At 61.6% G+C, this 20946-nt stretch overlaps 1 protein-coding gene across 5 annotated transcripts; it reads right to left on the reverse strand.

Annotated features, from left to right (window-relative positions):
- Nucleotides 1-160: 160 nt before the first annotated feature.
- PCNX3 (pecanex 3) lies at nucleotides 161-20896 on the reverse strand. 5 transcript variants are annotated; one of them, XM_047877995.1, is made up of 35 exons: nucleotides 20097-20896; nucleotides 19536-19723; nucleotides 19207-19306; nucleotides 19045-19084; nucleotides 18850-18945; nucleotides 17487-18614; nucleotides 16855-16978; nucleotides 16591-16769; nucleotides 16037-16127; nucleotides 15546-15681; nucleotides 14130-14251; nucleotides 13188-13341; nucleotides 12867-12899; nucleotides 12433-12604; nucleotides 12214-12324; nucleotides 11759-11850; nucleotides 11475-11584; nucleotides 11188-11293; nucleotides 10988-11080; nucleotides 10659-10809; nucleotides 9721-9865; nucleotides 9193-9370; nucleotides 8053-8161; nucleotides 7756-7885; nucleotides 7306-7364; nucleotides 6986-7201; nucleotides 5824-6077; nucleotides 3233-3463; nucleotides 2958-3061; nucleotides 2504-2651; nucleotides 2181-2411; nucleotides 1822-2096; nucleotides 1306-1439; nucleotides 924-1222; nucleotides 161-847 (listed from the first exon to the last, which is right to left on the reverse strand). In XM_047877995.1, the coding sequence occupies exons 1-35, from the start codon at nucleotides 20247-20249 to the stop codon at nucleotides 650-652; spliced, it is 6090 nt and encodes a 2029-aa protein (XP_047733951.1). In that variant the 5' UTR covers nucleotides 20250-20896; the 3' UTR covers nucleotides 161-649. The 5 variants fall into 5 exon arrangements, 4 of the variants coding, with proteins under 4 accessions (XP_047733951.1, XP_047733950.1, XP_047733949.1 ...); XM_047877994.1 differs by having other exon boundaries at nucleotides 14130-14272; XM_047877993.1 differs by having other exon boundaries at nucleotides 14130-14290.
- Between the last annotated feature and the right edge of the window lie 50 nt (nucleotides 20897-20946).

The following is a 20946-nucleotide window of genomic DNA, read 5'->3' on the forward strand; positions in this document are numbered from 1 at the left end:
GGACCTAGGGCTACGTGAACCCTACCTGGGCCTTACCTCTATCTCCATCATAACCCAGCCCCACATCCTTTATCCTCCTCTTGGTGCTCATCTACCTTGACTTGGCCGCCACCTCTACCCTCCACCCAAACAATCCCAGACAGAAAAAGAGGACGCCAACCAAAATCAAAAATAGTGTTATTCTGGTGTCTCTGAAGCACGAAAAAAAAAAAAAAAAAAAAAAAAAAAAAAAAAGAAGAAAGAAAGAAAAAAAAAAAAAGAAAAGAAAAAAAGAAACCACCCTTCCCACATTTCAGCCCCCGGTCCAGGCCAAGGGGCTGCCCCTGCAGGCAGTGCAGGCCCAGGGGCCAAGACAGTCCTGGCCACGGGCTCGAAACGGGACCAGCCCATGGGTTTGACTTCTAGGGCCTGGCTGGGAGGCTGCCTGCCTCAGTTTAGGGAGCCCAGGCCCTCGACTAGGGATGAGAGATCAGGGATCAAGGCCGGAAGTCTGGGCCACTTAGTTCCGGTACGCTGGCTAAGGCAGCCAGAGGTCAGGGTTCAGATGTGGAAGCCAAAGCCACTCAGTTCTGTGGTCCAGCAGAGGGCCAGAGACCAGGGATCCAAGTTACTGAATCCTAGGGCTGGGATCCAGAGGGTACCAGGCCACTCAGTACTGATGCTCCAGCAGGGGCTGGGCAGCCGGGCTCTCACGCTCCTCAGCAGGGGCAGGCCAGTCACCCAGGATCCCAGTGGGTGTGCCACTTTCAGGAGCACTGCCGTCCAAGCAAGGAATGTCCTGGGCTGCTCTGGCGGGCGAGGAGGCATTGGTGCTGATATCCGGGCTGAGGCTGAGGTCTAGGGGCGCCTAAGGGAGGGGAGAGAGGTTGGTGGGAAAGCAGACCCGAGTAGCTCAGGACCCAACCCTTCCACAGGACACTTACCTGAGATTTGGGGGTGCCTCCTTTGGGGCTCCCTGAGGCTGGCTCTGCCTCAGATCCCCCCAGCCCCTTCCGACCCCCCAGGGTCCACTTCCCGCTGGGACCCTCAGAACTGAGGAGACCGGGGCCAGGGGTTCTTGAGGGCCGGGGACCCTCAGTGGGGGCGGGAGAAGAAGGGGTTGGTCCAGGGAGCCGAGGGGGTGGCCACTGCAGCAGAGGAGGGGGGCGCCCATCACCAGAGCCGCTCAGGGAAGGCCGAGGGCCCCAGCCTGGACCCGGAGGGAGGGGCTGGTCTCCACTGCCTGTGGGAGACAGATAAGAGGGTAGAGATCTCAGCTAGGCCGTCCTCCTCACCCACCAGTTCGGCCCGGCCTCGCCAGCTCACCTGCTGTGTTCTCAGGTGTGGGGTGTGCCAAGGGGGGGTTATTGCTGAGGGAGCCTAAGCCACCGCCTCCGCCACAGTCCGAGTCATCCACGTTCCCGCCACTATTGCAGCCGGCACCACAGCCCTTATGAAGCCTGGGATGGGGGCAGTGGGGAGGGACAGGTTGGCAGGGGGAGGGCCAGAGACCTTGCAGGCACAAGCCCCCGGCTCCAGGACAAGTCACCTAACATCTCTGAGCCCCAGGATCCTGTCTCTAACAGATTTTGCCATCTACTTTGCAGGGTCTTCTAAGAGAGGCGTTATCAATGGCTCTTAAGGCTAAAGGCCACCTTCAACTCTGGGAGAGCAGGATGAAGTCAGGTCAGCTCTGGGACGGTGTCAGCTCTCGGGGCCCAATCCTGGCTCCAGCACTTCCTCATTCTGAGCCCTAGGAGGAAGTGGCTTCACCTCGCTGAGCCTCTGCTTCTCACTCCAGGACCTCAGCCCCACAGGCTCGGGGTGGTGTTCTGGGCTCACCTCTCCCAGCTGTGCAGAAGCCAGCGGGCAATGGCACTCAGGCTGACAGGGCCACCCCACAGTGCCCGCAGCTGGGGGTGGCTGCCGGCCAGCGAGGTGGTGAGGGGGGACACATAGATGGGGTAGCCCAGTGGCTGGTCACAGGAAGAATTGATCATGTTGCGGAGGGCCTGCTTGGCGTTCTGGATGCTACCGCGTTCGGGGTTGCGGTTGCGCAAGAACACCAGCTCCTGCTGCTGCCCGGCCCACAGGCCACGTACACACTCGCGGTTCACCTGTGGGCGGCCACACACAAGGGTCAAGGGGTCAGTGCCAGGAAGGGGGCCGAGCGGGCACGGGGCGGGAAGGGGCATCCCCACCTTGATGACTCGGAAGCTGAGGTGGCGCCGGTTAAGCATGATGATCTTGTACTCGTCGGAGGCGTCATCCAGGACGTGACGAAGGGCCAGCAGCGAGGGCGTGTTGCTGAGGATGGCGCTGCGCCAGGCTGGGTCGCCCTCGTGCGAGATGACCAGCCGCTCCTCGTTGGCTGCGATGGCGTCGTACAAGGCGGCGGGCTCCTCATACTCATCTGGGGACGTGAAGTGATCCTGCGGGGTGGACAGGAGGGCCGTGTCAGTGGCCCCGCCCTGGGGAGGGGCTTCACCCCACGGCCCGCCCTGCCTGGGGGCGTGTCCCCTACCTGGTGGAGCTTGAGGGCCATGCGAACTCCAGGCGCCACCACGCGATGAAGTAGGTCCATGTCGGCAAAGACCCACTCATCGCGTGGGGAGGTGATGCGGAAGTCCCCCTTGAACAGGGCGTGCAGGCCGTACAGGAAGGGCTCCAGGCTGTGGAAGAGAAGGCACAGGCGAGCGTGAAGGTTCCCGAGCTCTGGCTCTCCAGGCAGTGGTTGGAGCCGGAACCGCTCTTCCTGCGGGGCCTCAGTTTCCCCAGCCTGACAAGGTCCGTCTCCGTCTGGGTCCTTCACGGGGTGGTGAGGAACAGGCATGATCATAACTGGGAGGTGTCTTGCCCACAGAGAGGAGCCACCCTGAAGGAGGGACTGATGTGGTTCCTGGGGGCTTCTGGCCCAGAGCTGTTCGTGGAGGGGGCAGGGGGAGTACAGGAGGCGCGGCCGGACCTGTGGCACTCACCTGGCCGACATGCTGTGCGAGGCCGTCCCCAAGGCCCGCCGGCCCAGCACGCACAGGCCAAAACACAGCGTGACCAGCGGCGAGTTCCAATCCTGGTCCACGGGCTGCAGCACAAGGACCCCGTCCCCAGAGCCCAGCTCAGACCAGGACAGGGAATTCGGGGCGGGGGGCCGGGCCCGGGCCGAGGGAGGCTGAGAGCAAGGGGGACTCGCACGGGGAAGGGAGAACTGGTGGGGCGAGGGAGGGAGGCAGCCCCAGGGTCGTGCTGGCCGGACCTGGCTGCGCCGGGAGGCGCAGTACTGGATCCACTCGAGGTGCACCGCGCAGAAGGAGGGCAGTGAGAGGCCGGAGAGGCGGAGGTCATAGTCCTCATCCACGCTCAGTGAGAAGGTGGGGTCCGAGTCAGCGTAGCCCGGCGCCCTCACGGGCCGCAGGGCTGCTGCAATGCCCTCGTGGCTCAGCCACGCCTCCAGCTTCGGTGAGCGGCTGACGTAGTAGATGATGCTCTAGGAGGAGAGGGCAGGCATCAGAGCTGGGGCCAGTGACTGCGGTCATGCCCTAGTCGTGGGAGAGAAAGCACCAGGATGCTCCCTGGGCCATCCACCCTCGGCCCCTCTGAGTTCCCTGAAGCCACACGGGCAAGTGTGCCCCCCTCTCTTAGGCCAGGAAGCCCCCCTCCTTACACAGCGTCGCCTGGAAGGTTCTGCCCTGTGGCGAGTGCTTGTCTGCTTGCTTCAGAAGATCCCTCATTTGAAGAGAGACTGGGGCTTAGACAGCAGACTTGCCTGAGGTTACACAGCAAAGCAGACGCAGCTAGGGGGTTCTAAACTGAACCCCCAGAACCTTCCACACCATGATGCTATGGGATCCAGATCTCAGAGACCTTGGAAGGTCAGGCTGAGGTAGTGGGGCTGCCTGCAGGCCATGCCCGTAGGTCATGGGTCCCTTTAGGCAGGTGAGATGTGACAGCCACAGGGCTTCCACTCAGAAAAAAAGGCGAAGGCACAGTATCCTGTGCCCAAAGTCGGCGGCTCCTGTACCCCTTAAGTGAACGCTGGTTGCTGAGCAGGTGTTTGGGCAAATGGAGAAGAGCTTCTGGAAGGTAGACAGTCAGGATGGATGGGCAGTGTGTGGCTGGCAGTTGGTAACCAGCAAGGTTACAGGGATTCCATGGGCACCCTGGGATGGAGCCGATCTGGTCCTGTGCCCGGGGACAGGGTGGCCAGTCTGGGGCTGGGGAGGGTGCTGCAGCTGGCCATGAACAGAGGGCACCCAGACAGGACGAGGAATGTCCAGCAGGGTGGCTCCGGTGGGGCACCCTGCCCCGCACACCTGCCACCACGCCCGACTTATCCTTCCGAACTTCACCCCACGCTGTCCTTGGCAGAGCACTCCCCAGGTCCTCCAGACACGTGTACCCAGCTCTGACCGTGCCCAGCTTTGGAGGCAGCTGCATCCGTGGCAAGTTAGCTTCCCCATGGCACATTAAACTTGGCTGGGGTGGAGCTCATCTCAGCCTGCCAGCCCAAGCCTGGCTAGGTGCCTGGTGCACAGCCATGAGAAGGCTGCTGTTGGCCTTGAGCTGGGTTTCCGGGAGGCAGCAGGGTGACCTCAGTAAAAGCACTTTTCTGACAATGGGGGGAGCGGGGGGGGGAGAGGTAGACAGAACTGTGACCCCTGGATGACCTGAAGCTGGGAATGTCCCGGTCTGGACCACAGCCTCCTCCTAGGTGACAGTGAGAGGTGTGAGGCTCACAAGCCCTTCCTTAGAAGTGGATGGGTGGATAGGAAAAACCAGAGAAGAATTACAGTTTCTCTGACGTGTGCTGCAGAAGGGATGTCACTGGAGGCGAGAGGACAGCTGGGAGATGCAGACGCCTGCCCCAGAGATGACCTCAGGTGAGCAGGCCTATCTGGGCCCCAGGAGGCCTCCCCTCCAGACCCTGTGCCAGGAGCCCCAGGGCAGATGTTAAGAGGGCACAAGGGACTGTGGCCAGTGACCACCCTCACCCCACTCCCTCGGTTCCCTTACTCTGGGGGTCACAAAGCTGCATCATTCCTGCCATCTCACAGAACTCCAGTAATCCCCACTTCTCAAGCGGATAAACCAGACACAGCAAAGGAGGTGACATCGCAGGCTTCCCAGAACCCAGTCCAGGGCTCCTGCTGGACCCCACACTGTGCCTCACAAACCCCACCACCCCCAGCAGGTACTTGGCACACCCAGACTGAGACAGGGAGGCCCAGGCTTGGGTCTAAGACTGGCTCTGCCACTTTTCTCCTGATTCTGGGGCCTCAGACTAATCGCCTCCTTCTGCGAGCCAGCTGCCATGGCCGAGACATCAGGACCTCTCTTGAAGGGTATGGTGGGCTTCAGCCAGTTTAGGAGCCTGTCCCTTGGTAAGTACCACTGCTTGGCAGCCACTTCTATGATTATCACTTAACGCCACCATTGGTAGCATTATCGTCCCTCTGTGCTGGTGGGACCTGGGCCAGGGTCCTGGTGGTCTAGAAGACTGGCCTCAGCAACTGCCCTTCTCAGGACCAGCAGCCCAGTGAGGGGACCCATGCACATACTGCCCACTTTCCCCTGATACTGCCCAAGGTGCATCTTCCAGAGGAGGGTGACAGGGAGACCCCCGCCCCCCAGTACCCTAATGCTAGAGCCACACAGGCCACTGAGGCCCCTGAGTCCTGCTGTCTGGTGGTGGGTGGCACCTTGGAGGATGCTTAACCTCTCTAAGGCTTCTGCTTCCCTTGGGAAAAACAGGTTCCCAACAATCCAGAAGATGACACTCAGGACGCTCCTGGGCAGTGAGCATTCGCTAGTGGGGACCCCTGCCGCCCAGCCACCTGCCCGACATACCTTGACGTAGTAAGTGATGAGGATCTTGCGGAGGTCAAACACCTGCAGCATGGAGGCGGCGTTATTGTCGCTGATGCTGTAGCCCTCCAGGACGTACTTGCTGGCCGTCACCTCCCAGGCCAGCCAGCGCTGCCCAAAGGCGGCATTGAAGGACAGGACCCGTGGCAGGTGGCCAGGCTCACAGCAGCAGCAGCCCTCATCCTCCTCCACGCCCTCCGTGATGGCCTCTACCTCGCGCTGCTGGCAGTAGGTACCTGGAAGGGGGGGGGGGGGGGGCAGTCAGGGGGCCACCAGCACATCCCGCCTGCCTTCTCCCCAGCCAGCGCCCCGGCCTTCGTCATTCCCTGCCCGGGGATGCCGTGTGAGTAAACGTTATTAAATGAACGGATCGACAAATGAACCCTTTCCCTTCCTGACTCCCAGGGGCCACAGCAAAGACCGAAGCTCGGGGGTGCCTGGGTGGCTCAGTCCGTTAAGCGGCCGACTTCGGCCCAGGTCATGATCTTGCGGTCCGTAAGTTCGAGCCCCGTGTCGGGCTCTGTACTGACAGCTCAGAGCCTGGAGCCTGTTTCAGATTCTGTGTCTCCTTCTCTCTCTGACCCTCCCCCGTTCATGCCCTGTCTCTCTCTGTCTCAAAAATAAATAAAACGTTAAAAAAAAAAAATTAAAAAAAAAAAAAAAAAAAAAAAAGACCGAAGCTCAGAGAGAAGCGACCTGCTCCAGTTCATAGTGCTCATGAGCTGTGCTTAGAGCCCTTCTGCACCCTCAGGGGCCTTTTCTGAAGCTGACATCCAACATGGACGTCTTCCGAAGGCAAAGAGCTAGCTCACCCACCAGGGGTCCTAGGTGGCACCCAACCTGGGCCAAGCCCAAGACCACAGGGCAGGCAGTTGGGAGCGGAAGGGAGATCCCAGAGCTCCGGGCCCAAGCTTGTACGAGTGCAGCCTGTTCAGTCCCTGTGGACCCCGAGTCAGGGCAGGGACACAGCTTGGCCAAAGGAGACCCTGCCGCCTCACCATTTATACCGGGACACCCAGGCCTAGGGAGGAAGAGTGCCTTGCTCAAGGTCACCGTGCAAACCAGGGCAGGGATGGACTAGAATCCAGCCCTCACGCGCTATGCAACGCAGCAGCCTGCGTCAGGCCCAGGCCCCGCGGCTCACCCCGGAACTCAAGGCCACGCAGCTGGAAGGTGACGAGGCCATTGCCAACCTCGATGAGGTGCACCAGGGCGTTGAGGTAGTCAGAGGCCAGGACGAAGCAGTCGCCGGGGCCGTAGTTGCCCCAGCGGCCCAGCACCAGGTCCCCACACAGCGTGTGCTGCAGCGAACGCGTCAAGTGCTCATAGAAGATGGAGTTGAGGTTGTTGTCGTCAGCGCCTGAGACCCAGGACAGACAGACAAATGGGCAAAATGACAAGTAAGCAAGGCTCCCTCCCCAGGGAGGCCTGGCCCTAAAAGCCCCCAGATGGCCAAGTACACACCTGGGTTCCGATCTAGCTGGGTGACCAGGCGGGTGTTGGAATGATCCACACGTTTAGTGCTGTTCAGAGAGAACGACAACACGGTTGGCTGAGAGGGTGAGGCTGCCCAGGGTTCAGACGATGATTCCCGCCAGCCCACCATCGCGTCCTCTGAGCCCACACCCCTGTTCTCCGGGCAGATGCCATGACAGCCCCACTGCACACGAGACTGAGGCTTCGGGACGTGAGGGGACTCACCTAGGACCACATGGCCAGGAAGCCCAGGGTGTGAGCCCGAGGCTCGGCCTGACTCAGGTTTTGCCCTCATCAGATCACCCATCTGAAGCCCACGGTGCCCGAGCACTTGCAACCTTGCTGTGGCACCCCCCTGCACCCCACCCGACCTGGGCCCCGAGCTCCTCTCCCTTCCAGGTCCCCTCTGGGTGACCCGCCTGCTCCCGCAGTACTCACTTGTAGTCGCGCTCCCAGAACTTGAGGGGCCGCGCGTAGGACATGATGAAGACGGCACTGCCCAGCAGGGGGTTAAGTGGCGTGGAGAAAAGTGCCGAGAGCAGGGCCTGAACGAACAGCATGGCCGAGTCTGGGCGCAAGTCAAGGAGGCGGCAGGCATACAGGACCCTCCCTGACCTCCCTCACCACTCCTTGACCCCCATCAACCTGCCCCGTGCCCCCAACCCCCCCCCCCCAATCCAGGCCACAGCCCTCCTCGCACACCCCCACCCAGGCAGCGGGCGGCAGGCTGGGTACGTGGCACGGCAAAGGGCTGGGCAAAAGCGTGGAAAGCCGAGCCCCAGGTGATCTGCCAGGGCGCGATGTAGGTCAGCACAAAACGCAGCTTGTACAGCAGGTCCCACAGCTGGCAGGGTCGGAGAGGGGAGAAGTGAGAGGTACACAGGTCACTCACAGAGGTGGGGTCTATCAAGTACCCATTCACAGCCTCGAGCCTACCCCAGTGGCTGCCCACGTGCGAGTCAAGCTCAAGATCACTCCCGGCCCTTTCTCTCTGGACCTGGCTCAAAGTATCCGTTACTGTTAGCAAACCCTCTACGGGAGCATTAGCCGTCTATATGCAGGACCACCCTGGGAGCTTCCTATTCCTGTCCCATTTCACAGATCGGAAAGGTGAGGTTCAGAAAAAGGTAGGGCAGGCAAATGACTTGCTCAGGCCACCAGTCAGTGATGAGGCTGGGCCTCAACCATGATACTGAGAGTCAAGAGACAGTCACAGGCCCCACCCTCAGAAGGGGATACAGTTTGGATCTCTACCACTCTGGGCCAGACCAGAAAACCAGACCAGAATACCCATGTAAAAGAAAAAGGCTCAGGGTTATGCTGGGATCCTTGCTGGGATCCCAGGGCTAGGAAGGTACCACTACAGGCTTCCAGTACAGTGCCGAGGAATGGTTCTTTGTTCACAGTGATCCCCTCCCCCAACCCCTGATCAGGGGATCCCACAGCCTGGCAGAGCAGTCTGGATATACCCAGGCCCCAGGGGCTTCTGAAACTCAGCTCTTAACTGCTCCCCAGGGCTGTGGCTGGCAAAGGGGCAGAGCTCAGAGGCTGGTATCTAGAGGACAAGGCCAAGTCTGAACTGCCTTAACTGCTTATAAGGAAAGTGACCAAATACCATGATTCAGAGAAGAGGCAGCCAAGTGAGACAGACCTGGATTCAAGTCCTGGCTGGCTACCAATTCTCCGGGGGACCTGAGGCAAGTCACTTTAGCCCTTTAAACCAGTTTCCTCCGTGCCCCTGGATAAACTGCTACGAAGGCCCACGGTGGGGCCGATGTGGAACAGCAGCTGCGAGGGCCGCAGGCCCCTGGGGGAGTTCTCCCCGCCACCCCGTTCCCGCCGCACAGCCTAGAGACTGCAACATGACCACCTCACCTTGCTGCAGAGCAGGGACATGAGGAAGTAGTCAAGCAAAAAGCCCTGGGAGAGGCGTGGGTAGTCGAAGTGGAAGAGCAGAACAGTGAAGGCCAAGGTTAGGTACTGCTGGGGCGGGCAGCAGAAGGCTGAGCGCAACAGCTTCAGCCCAGCCACGGTCATCAGCAGCGCCCGGCAGCTGTAGACGAGAAGCAGGCATTATGTGCCAGGCAGGGCTCGGGAGGCAGAGGAGATGGCTGCCCATCCCGCCCCGGCCCTGGCCTGGGCGCCGCTGGGCTGGGCCCTGCTCTTTTGGGCTGGTGACTCTCAGCCTCTGCTCTCTAAAGGGGTCGCCCTTTTTAGACACATCTGGGAGACACGTTTGTTTTCCAAGAGGCAACCGTCTCAACAGAAAGGGTCAGAAGCCCGAATCCTGCTTTAGTTGGCTGGGCAACGGAGGCAGGTTTTCATTCCCTCTGTGGGCTTCGGCATCCCACGTGTCGCGTGGGAACGCAAGTGGTGGGATGGTGGGGGCGGGGCAGTCCTCACTAGAGGCAGAACTTGTCCGGGTGGCTGACGACAGCATGGGCGTCCACCGTGAGGGCGTTGAGCACCACGGCGGGGTAGATGAGGTACTTCTCGATGCACTGCAGGCCGGCATACAGCTTCTCAAACCACATCACCTGCGCAGCGCCTGCGAGAGAAGGCAGGACTGTTGACTCTGTGTGCTCCCCTCTTACCGCAGGGCCAAGTCAGGTGCGCTCCCAGAGGGAAACTGGAGAAAGGGCAAACCAGGGGACATGGCTCTCCAGGAGCCTAGAAGCCTTGCGGCAGCTCAAATGAGGGCAATGAGGCCCGGACAGGGCACCTCAGGGGCCCAGGGCACGCTCTTTGCCTGTTCTGTTGTCTGAAGACAAATGGAATGAGGCCATCCAACATGCCCACTGGAGCCAAGGCAGGCTGGGTGAGGCCCCTATGCACTGTGACCTTGAGCTGCAGGGCCCTTCATAAGGGGCCACTGCCACCTGGCTTGAGCTGATCATCGTCAGGCGGGGATGGGCAAAATCTTTTCTCGCTTAAGTAAAACGGCACGTGGAACTTTGCATAACAAAACCAGACGATTAAACAGAGACTTAAAGGTGTTTTTATCACAGGGCTCAAATGAAAATCAGCCAGGCAGACCTGGTCTACTGGAAACCAATCTGTGATCCCGGACGACACATCCCTTTAGAGCCTCGGAATTCTACTTCCTCCATCTCCTCAGAGAAAGCAAAAGAGGCGGGAAAAGGGCAGGGCAGGCAGGGTGAGAGCAAAGCAGGGGCCAAGCTGGGGCACAGCGGGCAGGAGAAGGCAGGCAGGGCCCTCGAAGGGGCTGCAGGGTCGGCGCGGTCAGGACAGCCCGGGTGGAGGCTGCCCCCTGCCGGCAGGCTGCAGGTCAACCAGGAAATCAGGGCGGGAGGGGCGGAGGGGTGGGGGCAGGCACTCACCTCGAACTTCATACTGGCTGTACTCCAACGGCTTCAGCACAGGCTGCGACAGGCAGAACCAGGGCAGCTGTTTGCGGAGCTGCGGCAGCAGGTAATGCGTGAAGAAGCCCACGGCCCCAGCCAGTGCGTACAATACGAACCCCAGCACCGACTGCAGGAGGGAGAGGCCAGAGGCTCAGCCAAGGGGAGCAGGCCAAGGAGCCAAGGGGGCCTGGGCACGGGCTGGGCAGGGGCAGAGAAAGACACGAGGCCATGGCTGCCCAGGGCCCTCGGGTGGAGGAGGCTCCGGCAAAGACCCAGGGGACAGGGGTGGCCCATGCCACACGAACCTTCAGGGCGATGAAGACGGTGCTGGCGCTGATGGCAAAGGTGAGCACGGCGATCACCACACACATCACCAGGTCAGAGTGCAGGACCTCACGCTGCAGGGCCGGGAAACACCAGCGTGGGTGCCCGCCGCCCCGGGGGGCTGACCACACCCTGTCAGCTCCCCACCCCAAGACTAGAACCCTACACTCCAGCCCCTCACCACCGACTGGCGCATCTTGTCTGGCAGTGGGTCTGGGGGCTCGGCCCGAGCCGTCTCCAAGCTCCGCTCCTCCAGCTCGGGGAAGAGCTTGCTCCGAATCAGAGACCTGGGGTGGGTGAGAAGAGGCAGAGGCCCGGGTCTGCAGAGGCCACACTCCTGCCGCAGGCACCAGGGTCGGTTGGGGCCAGGCACGTGCACGGAACACCCCCGCCCCCGCAACCCTTGCCATGCACGGACACACACGCAGACACACACATGCGCACGGACAGGCACGTGCAGGCACCCACCAGAGCACAGTGGGGTCACTGCTCTGACGGCTCAGGTGGTAGGACAGGGCCACCAGGAGGCCACAGAAGACCGAGAAGAGGACAGGGACGTGCTGCTCCGGCCAAGGAGTCTGGGGAGAGAACCCATGCTGGTCAGGGGAGGCAGGGTAAGCGTGGGGGGAGGGGAGGATCCACCGCCCCCTCCCCCTGCCCCGGGAGAAGCCACTGCTGAGCCCAATTCACAGTCCTGTCCCAACAACACCCCTGGGCCTCAGCATGCCCCCCACCCCACAGATCATCCCTACCTTGATGGCCCCAAGGCAGAAGCCGTAGAGCAGGGCAGCAGCCAACAGGCTGCGGGAGAGGCTAAAGACGGCAGTGAGCGGGCTGGTGGCGGCTGTCAGGTGAGAAACAGCAGGTAAGGCCCGACTGCTACCTGCTGCTGCCCCACCTCACCCGCACCCCACTGCCCTCGATTCTCACAGGCTAACCTCCCTGGGACCCATCACTAGCCCATTGTTCTCTGCTCCTCGAGCCCTGAGAGGCCTTCAGGGCTTCTGGCATTCTTGGGTTGAAACCACTTGTTTGGGGAGGGGAGGAAGCAGGGGGAGGTGACGGGCTCTTGATCCACACCTATAGATACCCACAGTATAGACACAGGAGAAGACTCAGCAAAAGGCTGGAGCCACACACCCAACCCAAGGCCCCTCCTGGGCCCCACACTGCCTCCCGACACGCAAGCCACCTATGGGCCCCCTACCTGTACCCCCAAAGCCGTGCATATCTATCTGCTCCAGCAGGTACATGAGGCAAGTGTTGACCTGGGGCAGGAGGCCCAGGAGGAAGACGAACGGGAAGCACAAGGTGAACACTGCCAGGGAGGGAAAGCAAAGGCCCGGCCGGTCACCCTGCAGGCCACCCCTTGGCCCACCGTTGGGGCCTCACTCCCCTGAGTCACCTCAAGGCTGCCCAATCTCACCAGTGGCCACGTCCCGGGCACAGAAGAAGAAGGAGGCAGAGAAGAGCGTGAGGCCGTACAGGGAGACGGGTGGGAAGGGCTGAGCTGAGCCCAGGGCGTCCAGCAGCCAGATGAGCAGACAGCAGATACAGAAGTAGACAGGCCGGCTGTATGCGATCACCCAGTTGTGGCCCTGGGGAGTGGGACTGTGAGGGGCCAGGCCTCCCCCACTGACCACCCCGCACACATGTGCGCACACACACGCACATGCTCACGTGCCCTACCCGTGGCCCTGGATCTAAGACAGAAAGCCTGGCAGGGTGAGGGCAGCAGGACTGAGGATCTGAGGCCATACGGGTGGTGAGGGAGCCCTACCCCTCCCAGACCCCTGCACACCTGATCTCAGCCCCTGCCAGCCCCACATTTGAGCACCCTCGGGAAAGCACTCTACTCACGTGCATGGGAGATGCCGCATCAGGCTGGACACTCTGGAAAAAGACAGGAGCTACATTCGCAACAGAAGCCAGAGCCCAGGACCTGCTTGGTTCCACCACTGGCTGTCAGGAGTAACCAGGGCAGGATCCTAAACTGTCCTGAGCCTTGGTTCTCTCATTTGTAAGGCAAGGGGCTGGTTACAGGGAATCTCAAGCGTCTTATCTGCTTTCCAGCTCATACCCCTCAAAATGGATTATGGGAAAGGAGGCATGTGGAAAGAGGTGGGGCGGGGGTGGGGTGGGGGGGGCGGGAGGGAGGTGGCCCAGGGAGTAAGGACTGACCTTCAGCAGGGAATACTGGCAGGAGGCAATGACCAAGCAGAACTGGAAGACCCAGATATCCGTGAAGAAGCCCTTAAGCAGCAGCAGGTAGCCCAAGAAGGCAACGAGGCTGCTCAGGCCTACGCCGAGTATGTTCTCCACCAGCCCCCGAGTCCTGGAGAGACAGCAAGGTCAGGGCACACCCAACTCCTTACTGGCTAGGGGGGCAAAAGTGGGTGGAACACAGAGGACAGGACCCAGCCACAAAGGCCCACATTTGTGCCTGTGCCCGCGCCACCCCCTCATCCTCTGAATGTCGGAATCTAGACCTCTCAGGGATGGAGGCCAGTTCGCACCTCTTCTAGGAAGCCACCCCATTGCTACCCTGAATCCCAATCTTCGTCCCTTCTAGACCCTGTAGGCTCCAATGCCACCGCTCCGGGGAGTGCCTGTCTCTAGCCTACGCGTGCCATGCACACAGGCGGTGCCCCACAAACAATGGCTGCAGTGCCGGGAGGAAATCCAGACCACGGAAGCCAGGACACGGGCTCTTAGGCCCAAGTCAGCCATGTAGACAAGAGAAGTCACTTGACTTCTCTATCTGACTTCCTGGGCCTCAGTTACCCCTAAGAAATGGGAAAGCTGAGACAAAGAGTTTGCGAGCTTTTTTAGACCGTGGACCTCTATTCAAGAAAATCTAAAATAGAAACAGACATAAACAAGAGACCGGACAAGAATGGTTTGTCTTGAGTGGAGCTTTGGGACAGAGGAGTAACTAGAGCACCATCCGCTTGGCCACGCCTTCACCCCTTCACGCTCCAAAAGGACCTAGCAGAAGCCCACTCCAGCCCTTGACACACCTTCAGTGACCCCCAGCAACGGTTAGGCTTCCTGCTGCCATGATGGCCTCCATATGTTCATAGGGTTCAGAAGGCCAGGGGGCCGAGGCGGGTGGGCACTCACCGGTCCAGGAGGGCCAGGAGGGCCAGCCGCTCATAGCGCACAGACGTCCAGCGGCCAGGAAGAAGCCAGTACTTGTAGCTGTGCTGGGCACGAGGTGGTGCCTCCTCCATCAGCGTCTGCTCCTGGGATTCGTGCAGGGAGTCCTGGTCCAGCAGGTCAAACTGCGGTCCCCACAGCCGCAGCCATCAGCCCCTCGCCCCCCACACGGTCCACTGCCACCATCCCCCTGCCCGGTGCACACTGGCTGGTCAGCCGTTTCCTCCAGCACAGAGTCCCCGCCATCGAGCAGCCCTGTGGCCTGTCCTGACGCTCCATCACAAAGGCCTGATCCTCTCTCCAGGTTCCTAGGACTCAATGGCTCAATGGCTGCTGGGGACCTGCCGGGGCTGCTGCGGGCCACGGTCACCAGTGCCGTCCGTGTCTTCCCCGCTCAGGCAGCCTCTCCCACCTCTTCCTGGGCTCGGTGAAATCCACATTTGGGATGCAGTGCAATGCTACCCTCCTCCTGGACAGAGCCATCAGGCTCGCTCTGACCATCCTATCCCAGAGCACACAGGGAACCAGCCCTGATGACAGGCCTGGGCGCCAATGCCAGTACTGTGAGGCCCCGGGCAAATACCTAATCTCTTTGGATTTCTTGCATCTTTCGTTCAACAAATACTCATGGGGCACAACTATAGGCCTCGCCCTGGGCCTTAGGGACACAATGCAGAGCCAAAGATGCACAGCCCCTGCCTCTGGATGTGGCCATCAGCTGTCTCAGGACCGTGGTGCCTATCCCGTGTGACAAGTAAGGAGAATAAATGCACCAGAAAGGGACACGTGGGGCTTCTGGGCACTGCATATGCTGTTTGTGACCCTGAGTGTTAGATGAGTGGGTGCTCCTTTCACGACTGTACTCTAAACTCTGACTCTGGCTTTGAAGCATTTTCAATGCTTCTGCCGTTACTAGATCCTGTAAACTGTTGTCCAAACTGGGGTACTTTTGGGAGTGAGATGGGAGCCCATGAATAACCCCACTAAGGCAACAAGCTCGAACAGAGTGCCCCGTGCTATGCAGTGCACCTGGGCCCAGCACAGGGAGCAGCACAGCCAAGTACGTGGAAGAAAGCGCCTCTTCCACAGGTATCACTGTCGACACCCGTCATCCCCACTTAGTAGGGGCCCCTCTGGGGTAAAGGAGATACCCTAGACACGCCTGTTGAATAAGCAAATAAACAACTCCTTGGGCCCCAGAGATCCAGAGAGCCTGCACGCCCAGTGTCAGCCATCAAAGGTCAGGATGGACACCTCAGGGCCCCCGGGAGCCCTTACTTGGAACGGCTCGTCCCTCCTGGTACCTGGGCAAGTGCTCAGTGACCTGGCCCCCCACCACTGCCCCTCCCGCAGGTCCTTCCCTGACCGCTGGCTCCTCACCTCTGGGATCTCCAGGGGCACGCGGCGCACCTGCATACCCTGCAGAACCACTGGCCTTGGCTGCAGCAGGTTCAGGCCACCTGCCGCCTCAGGGACATCAGCCGAGTGGAAACTGGAGGAGTGTGAGTGGCGGTCCCTGTGGGAACAGCAGCCATGAAGGTTAGGCCACTGGAGAGCCCTGGGACAGCAGGGGGACTGAGGCCAAAGTCAGGCCACAACTGGGGCCCTAAGGGGGCTGCTCGGATACAGAACACAGGAAACAGGTGGCAGAAAGACCTCCCTCCCAGGCCCTGGTTCCTAGAAGCCTCCTGCCTAGAGATGTCGTGTTCCTACAGCGTAAGCACCCCTATAGGCCTGCCCTTTGCCACTCTCCACCCTCTTCTCCTAGAGATTCTGAGCTGCCCCTGCCCCGGCCCAGGGAAGAGAGAATATCCCTAGAAACAGCGGCCCAACAGGCTGCCGGCCGGGCAAGCCCAAGCTTGGAGACTCACCAAGCTCCATTGGCTGCCTGCTCCCCCTGTTGCCCCACAGGGTTCTCGTAGCCGCCTCCAGCCAGGCCAAAGGTGTAGGAACGCCGCACGCCTGGGGCAAGGGTATGGGACACAAAGCAGCAGATCAGGGACAGGAGCACCCAGGCCTGACCCACGTGGACCGTGATGCAAGGAAGAACCGCGAGCTACGTCCTCCTGGGTGGCAGCCCAGCCCCTAGGGACCATGAGCTGGAGAGGAGAGAGACCGCGGGTCAGCCCGCCCTGGGTGTGGGATTGTCTCCCGCCACTTGCTCAGCTGTGACCTCAGTCTGTGTCTCAGCCTCCTTAGCAGCAGGGCAAGGATTACGAGGCTACCCCGTGCCTCGGGGCGGCTGCAAGTTTGAGGTCAGGCAGCACAGGTAAAGCGGTCGGTCACCACGGGGCTGAGAGCGTGGCACGTGCCCGACAGAGCAAGCGCTGCTGCGAGGACTACGAAAACCCCCGCGTGAGGGCCAGGGGGTGTGGGGTCAGCCGGGCTCAGGGGCTCGGCCGCTGGACTCGGGGGAGGGGCTCACCGCTCTCGTCGTAGAAGTAGTGCACGGCGCCCTCGGAGGTGTCATCAAAGGTGCAGGCCTCGTGAACGGTGGCGCCGGCCCGGGTGAGCAGCAGCGAGGAAGCAAAGTGCAGGGCGGAGGGCAGCGTCAGCGCCCGGGAGTGAGAGGCGGCCCGGCCCCGCTGAGCTTCCTGTAGGCTGCTGAAGAGGGGGGTCGGCCCACGGGTCAGGGCCACTTAGAGCCACGGGCCCCCACCGCCCCTCCAACCAGCCAGCAGGGGCTCACCTGGGCGGCGAGCCCATAACAGAGGCTGGAGGGGTGGGGTTGCTTCCCGCATTGTGGCGCCTGCGGATCGCCTGAGTACGCCTCACACTGCTTGTGCGGTCCCGCTTGCCGGTCTCCTCGGCCGCTGCCCAGAGAGAGGCCCCAAGCATAAGCGACACGGGCTTGGACACGTCGGGGGGAGTGCGGGGCGGTGGGGGGGCGGGGGAGCAGGCAGCAGCTGCTCCTGCACGGAGCTAAGTGTCAGGCCTCATTCAACTCTGTCCTGCCTCTGGGGCCTAGCCAGGTCACCTAACCACACTTGTGCCTCAGTTTCCACGCTTGGAAATGAAGATAGGACCTTGCCCTGCCCCACTGGCGGCCCAGGACAACGAATGCAGATGCTGAGGATCCTCGACGGGCGGAGGCTTTGTACTAACTGCCAAGATCTGGAGCCAGGTGTCTGAGGTCTCTCGGCCCTGCTCAGGTGAGGGGTTCAGCAGACGCCTCTCACTCACTCAGTCCACCTCCACCTGCTCCCTGAGACAGAGGCTGAGCTGACTCTGACCAGCTCCTCTGCAGCCTGGCCCTTGTCCAAACCCAAGCCCATAGCTAGCTCGTCTCCCCACCCCACCCCCAGCAGAGCGGGCACTCACCTCCCCCCACAGCACCTTCCTCTTGCAGCTCCCCCCGCCAGCCGGGCTGGTTGGCGGCAGGTCCCCTGTGGGCCTCAGCAGGCAGCAGAGCGGGCTCCCCAGCAGCCAGCTCCACCCCCGCCTGGGCCTCCAGCTCAGCCTTGGAGCCAGCCAGGGGGGCCCTGAGGACATCGCCCCCTGCCCCATCCATGCTCAGCACTCGGGCATGCGTTTTGGCGCTGGCGGTACTAGGCGTCCGCTGGGTCCCATAGGGCCGCTTGGGGGGCACAGCCGTCCCCTCCTCAGCCCCATGGGGGGCCCGTCGCTTCCGGGGTCTCCCTGCTGCACCACGGGAGCTCTCGGGGGAATAGCAGGAAGTAGAAGAAGAGCTGTCAGTACTGTAGCGGCGCTGAGATCGGAGGCTGGAGGCCGGGCTCAGTTCGCTGCCCTCGCTGGTGTCTTCGTCCTCAAAGAAGCCCCCGCCTTCAAGCAGGGGCCGCCGAGGGGCACGGCCAGGTGGGGAGTGTCTTCGCATGGGTGGCCGCCGTTTGCTGGGCCGCAACAAGGCCAAGTCCTTGGGCCGCACGACCAGGAGCGGCTCGGCTGGGCCCGGTGGCGTCCCTGCTCCTATGACCGTGTCAAAGGAACGCAGGGTGTCATCTGAGGGGACTCCAGCATCTGGTGACGCAGGCAGCTCAGCCTCAGAGGGTGGGTCTGTGTCGCTGCCCTCCGGGGCTTGCCCCCCAGGGGGACTGTCCAGGTGGGTGGAGTTGGTTTTCTCACTCTTAAAGCTGCTCAGCGTCTCCCTGTCAGTGCCACTGAAGCAGGAATCCGAGGAGCCGGCTTTCTGGGGTGTGGGCTCCCCAGAGCCCCGCCTGTCCAGGGGCTGGTAGCCGCCTGCTGCCCGGCGTTGTTCCCGTCGACTGCTGGTCCTCACCAGGGCCCGGTCAGGCCGGGTCAGGGTCAGGAAGCTCTTGCTCAGCTCCTGGCTGAGGCTCCCCTTCAGAAGGGGGCTCATGGGAGTATCGGCCACACTGCTCCCCCTCCAGGGGGCTCCATCCCCAGCCAGGGGAGAACGTTCTGAAGAGTCTGTGCTGGGGAGAGAGGGGTCTGGGGCAGCCCCCGGGGGTGTCTGGGGAAGGTCTCCAACTATCAGAGAAAAGGAAGACAGAAAGTGAGGGAAGGGCATGCTGCAAAAGGAACCGGTCGCTAAGAGGGTCCTAAGGCCGCTGCTTCCCCAGAGCCCAGCGGGGGCAGGACAATGAGGAGGCCCCAGCCTGAAGGACAAAGAGAGCCCCGGAGAAACAAAACTTGGGGTGACTCAAAGACAAGTCAGCTAGTCCTCCCGCCGCTGCCAAGTCCCTGCCCTATCATGCCCACTCACTCAGTTTCTCCTGTGAGCTTAACTTCAGCATCTCTCGATCAGCCGAGGTCACGATCACGTTGTTGCTGCCCTGCTCCCGAACCAGCTCCTTGATGTCTGCGACCATGGCCCCACAGGTGTCAGCAGGACTTCAAGGCACCGGTGTGCCATCCCGTTCCACACCACCAAACTCAGCCCTGAGCAGGAGCCACCTACCTCTGAGGGGCCCGGAGTCCTCCATCCGGGGCAGCAGCTCCTAGGCACACAGACAAACAGATGAAGGAACACGCCGGGTAAAATGAAGGTTCAGGACGTACCCACAGTGGGGTCGGGCTCCCAAGAGAGAAGTGGGACAGACTGACGCTAGGAACCACTCACCGAGACCTGATTGAAGCCAAACACGGAATGCTGGGAGCTACAGCGTACCGGCGGTGTAGAACTCACTTTCCGAAACACTGTCATCTCCACTCCGGGGTCCCTAGCAGTGGAGAAAAACATCAGCTTTCAGCTGACCTCCCCCCTCCCCCCATTGTGCTTCCTCCACCATCCCCGGCACTCCTCTCTTCTCCAGGGTCCTCTCGAAAGTCTGGGGCTGACCGCAGAGCTAGCACTCAACTGCTCACGGAGCCAATGTCCCCTAAGCCCCCAAACCTTAAGGCCAGGCACCAGGACCCCTCAATTCCCAACACAACCCCTACCCCACCCACCTGGGCAAACTGCTGTCCCCCTGTGCAGGCTCTTCTTCCGGCTCCCCCATGGTAGAGTTGCGCTTCTCCACGATCTCGCCCTGGTCGAACATAGCATGCAGCCGATAGTTCACAGTCTTGATAGTAGCGAAGATGACAGCCACCACAAGGCAGTACACACCGGCCACCATCAAGCTGGGGGGCAGGACCTGGAGATGGCAGCAAGTCAGGCTCCTCTTTACACAGCCCTGGCCCCATGGGGTAGGCCTACCACCACAGTCAGAGCCAGGATTCGCAAATTCACAAGACTTCATCGCCTATCTCTTGCTACAACTGGTACCAAGACCTTGTCGAGAAGCTCGGTCCTCTAACTGGAGTCAGATTAAGTGAGGGGCTCAAGGTCACCCAGCCCAACAAGAGAATAATTTGGCCACTCTTCCACCTACCCCAAACGCTGCAGTGAATCCTCTCCACACCCCAAGTGCCCAAGGCACAGCCCGGAATCCCTACCAGGTTGGCACCCCTCCCTGACATCCACCCTCCCTTTCCCTGCGAGAGTCACAGGTGGCGGCAGCATCTCACCATGTACAGCAAGAAGGGAAAGGTGAGCAGGAAGATCCAGACATAAAGGTGGAAGCAGTTGGAGAAGGTACTCTGGTGCGGGTCGAAGAACCAACCGCCGGTGAGCGAGGCCCACACCCCCTGGCGCAGGATCTGCAATACCTGCGACCCCATGGCCCCGCCGCTGATGCGCGCGCCCCCCTCCCGGGACCCTCATGGGGGCGGCCGCCGGCCCATGCCCCGCCTGGCGCCCGAGGGCCCCGGGGCCCGGCCTCGAGCTCACGCCATGGCCTCCCCCAGCGGGGGAGAGGGGTCGCCCGGGCAAGGGGGCGGGCAGGGGGCGGGGCCGGCCGGAGCAGTCAGCGGAGCGAGGCCTGGGCGCGGGGGTGGAGCCTCATCAGGGGCGGGGTCCAGGCCCCCACCCCCGGCCCAGAACTGTTCCGAGGGGCCGATCCGGTAGGCAGGCGCGGGGCACGGGCCGGGCACCCGTCGGCGGCATCCAGAGATGGGCGTGGAGTGGGTGCTCCGGGGGTGCAGACGACGGCTCCCTCGGCTCTGGCCCGGGGAGAGCCCCGGGACCCTGAGGTCCACTTCCGGGGTTACAGGTCACTCTCTTCGGGCTCCGCGCTCGCCCGGCTACTGCAGGAGCCGGCCCAAGGGGGAGGCCGGAAGGAACCGCGAGCCGCCAGCCAACAGTGGCGCATGCGTGCGACGGGCCTAGTTGAGACCCGGAAAAGGAAAACCTGACGGCAGGAAACCCGACGCACGCGCAGGAAGGTAGTGGAGCGCTAAGAAGCGGCGGAGCCCTTTGGGCGTGCGCAGAGTCCAGGTCTAAAAGAGCTCAAAAGTGGTAGCGCTCGAGCGCATGCGC

Source organism: Prionailurus viverrinus, chromosome D1 (genome assembly GCF_022837055.1).
Source record: "Prionailurus viverrinus isolate Anna chromosome D1, UM_Priviv_1.0, whole genome shotgun sequence".
NCBI lineage: Eukaryota > Metazoa > Chordata > Mammalia > Carnivora > Felidae > Prionailurus > Prionailurus viverrinus.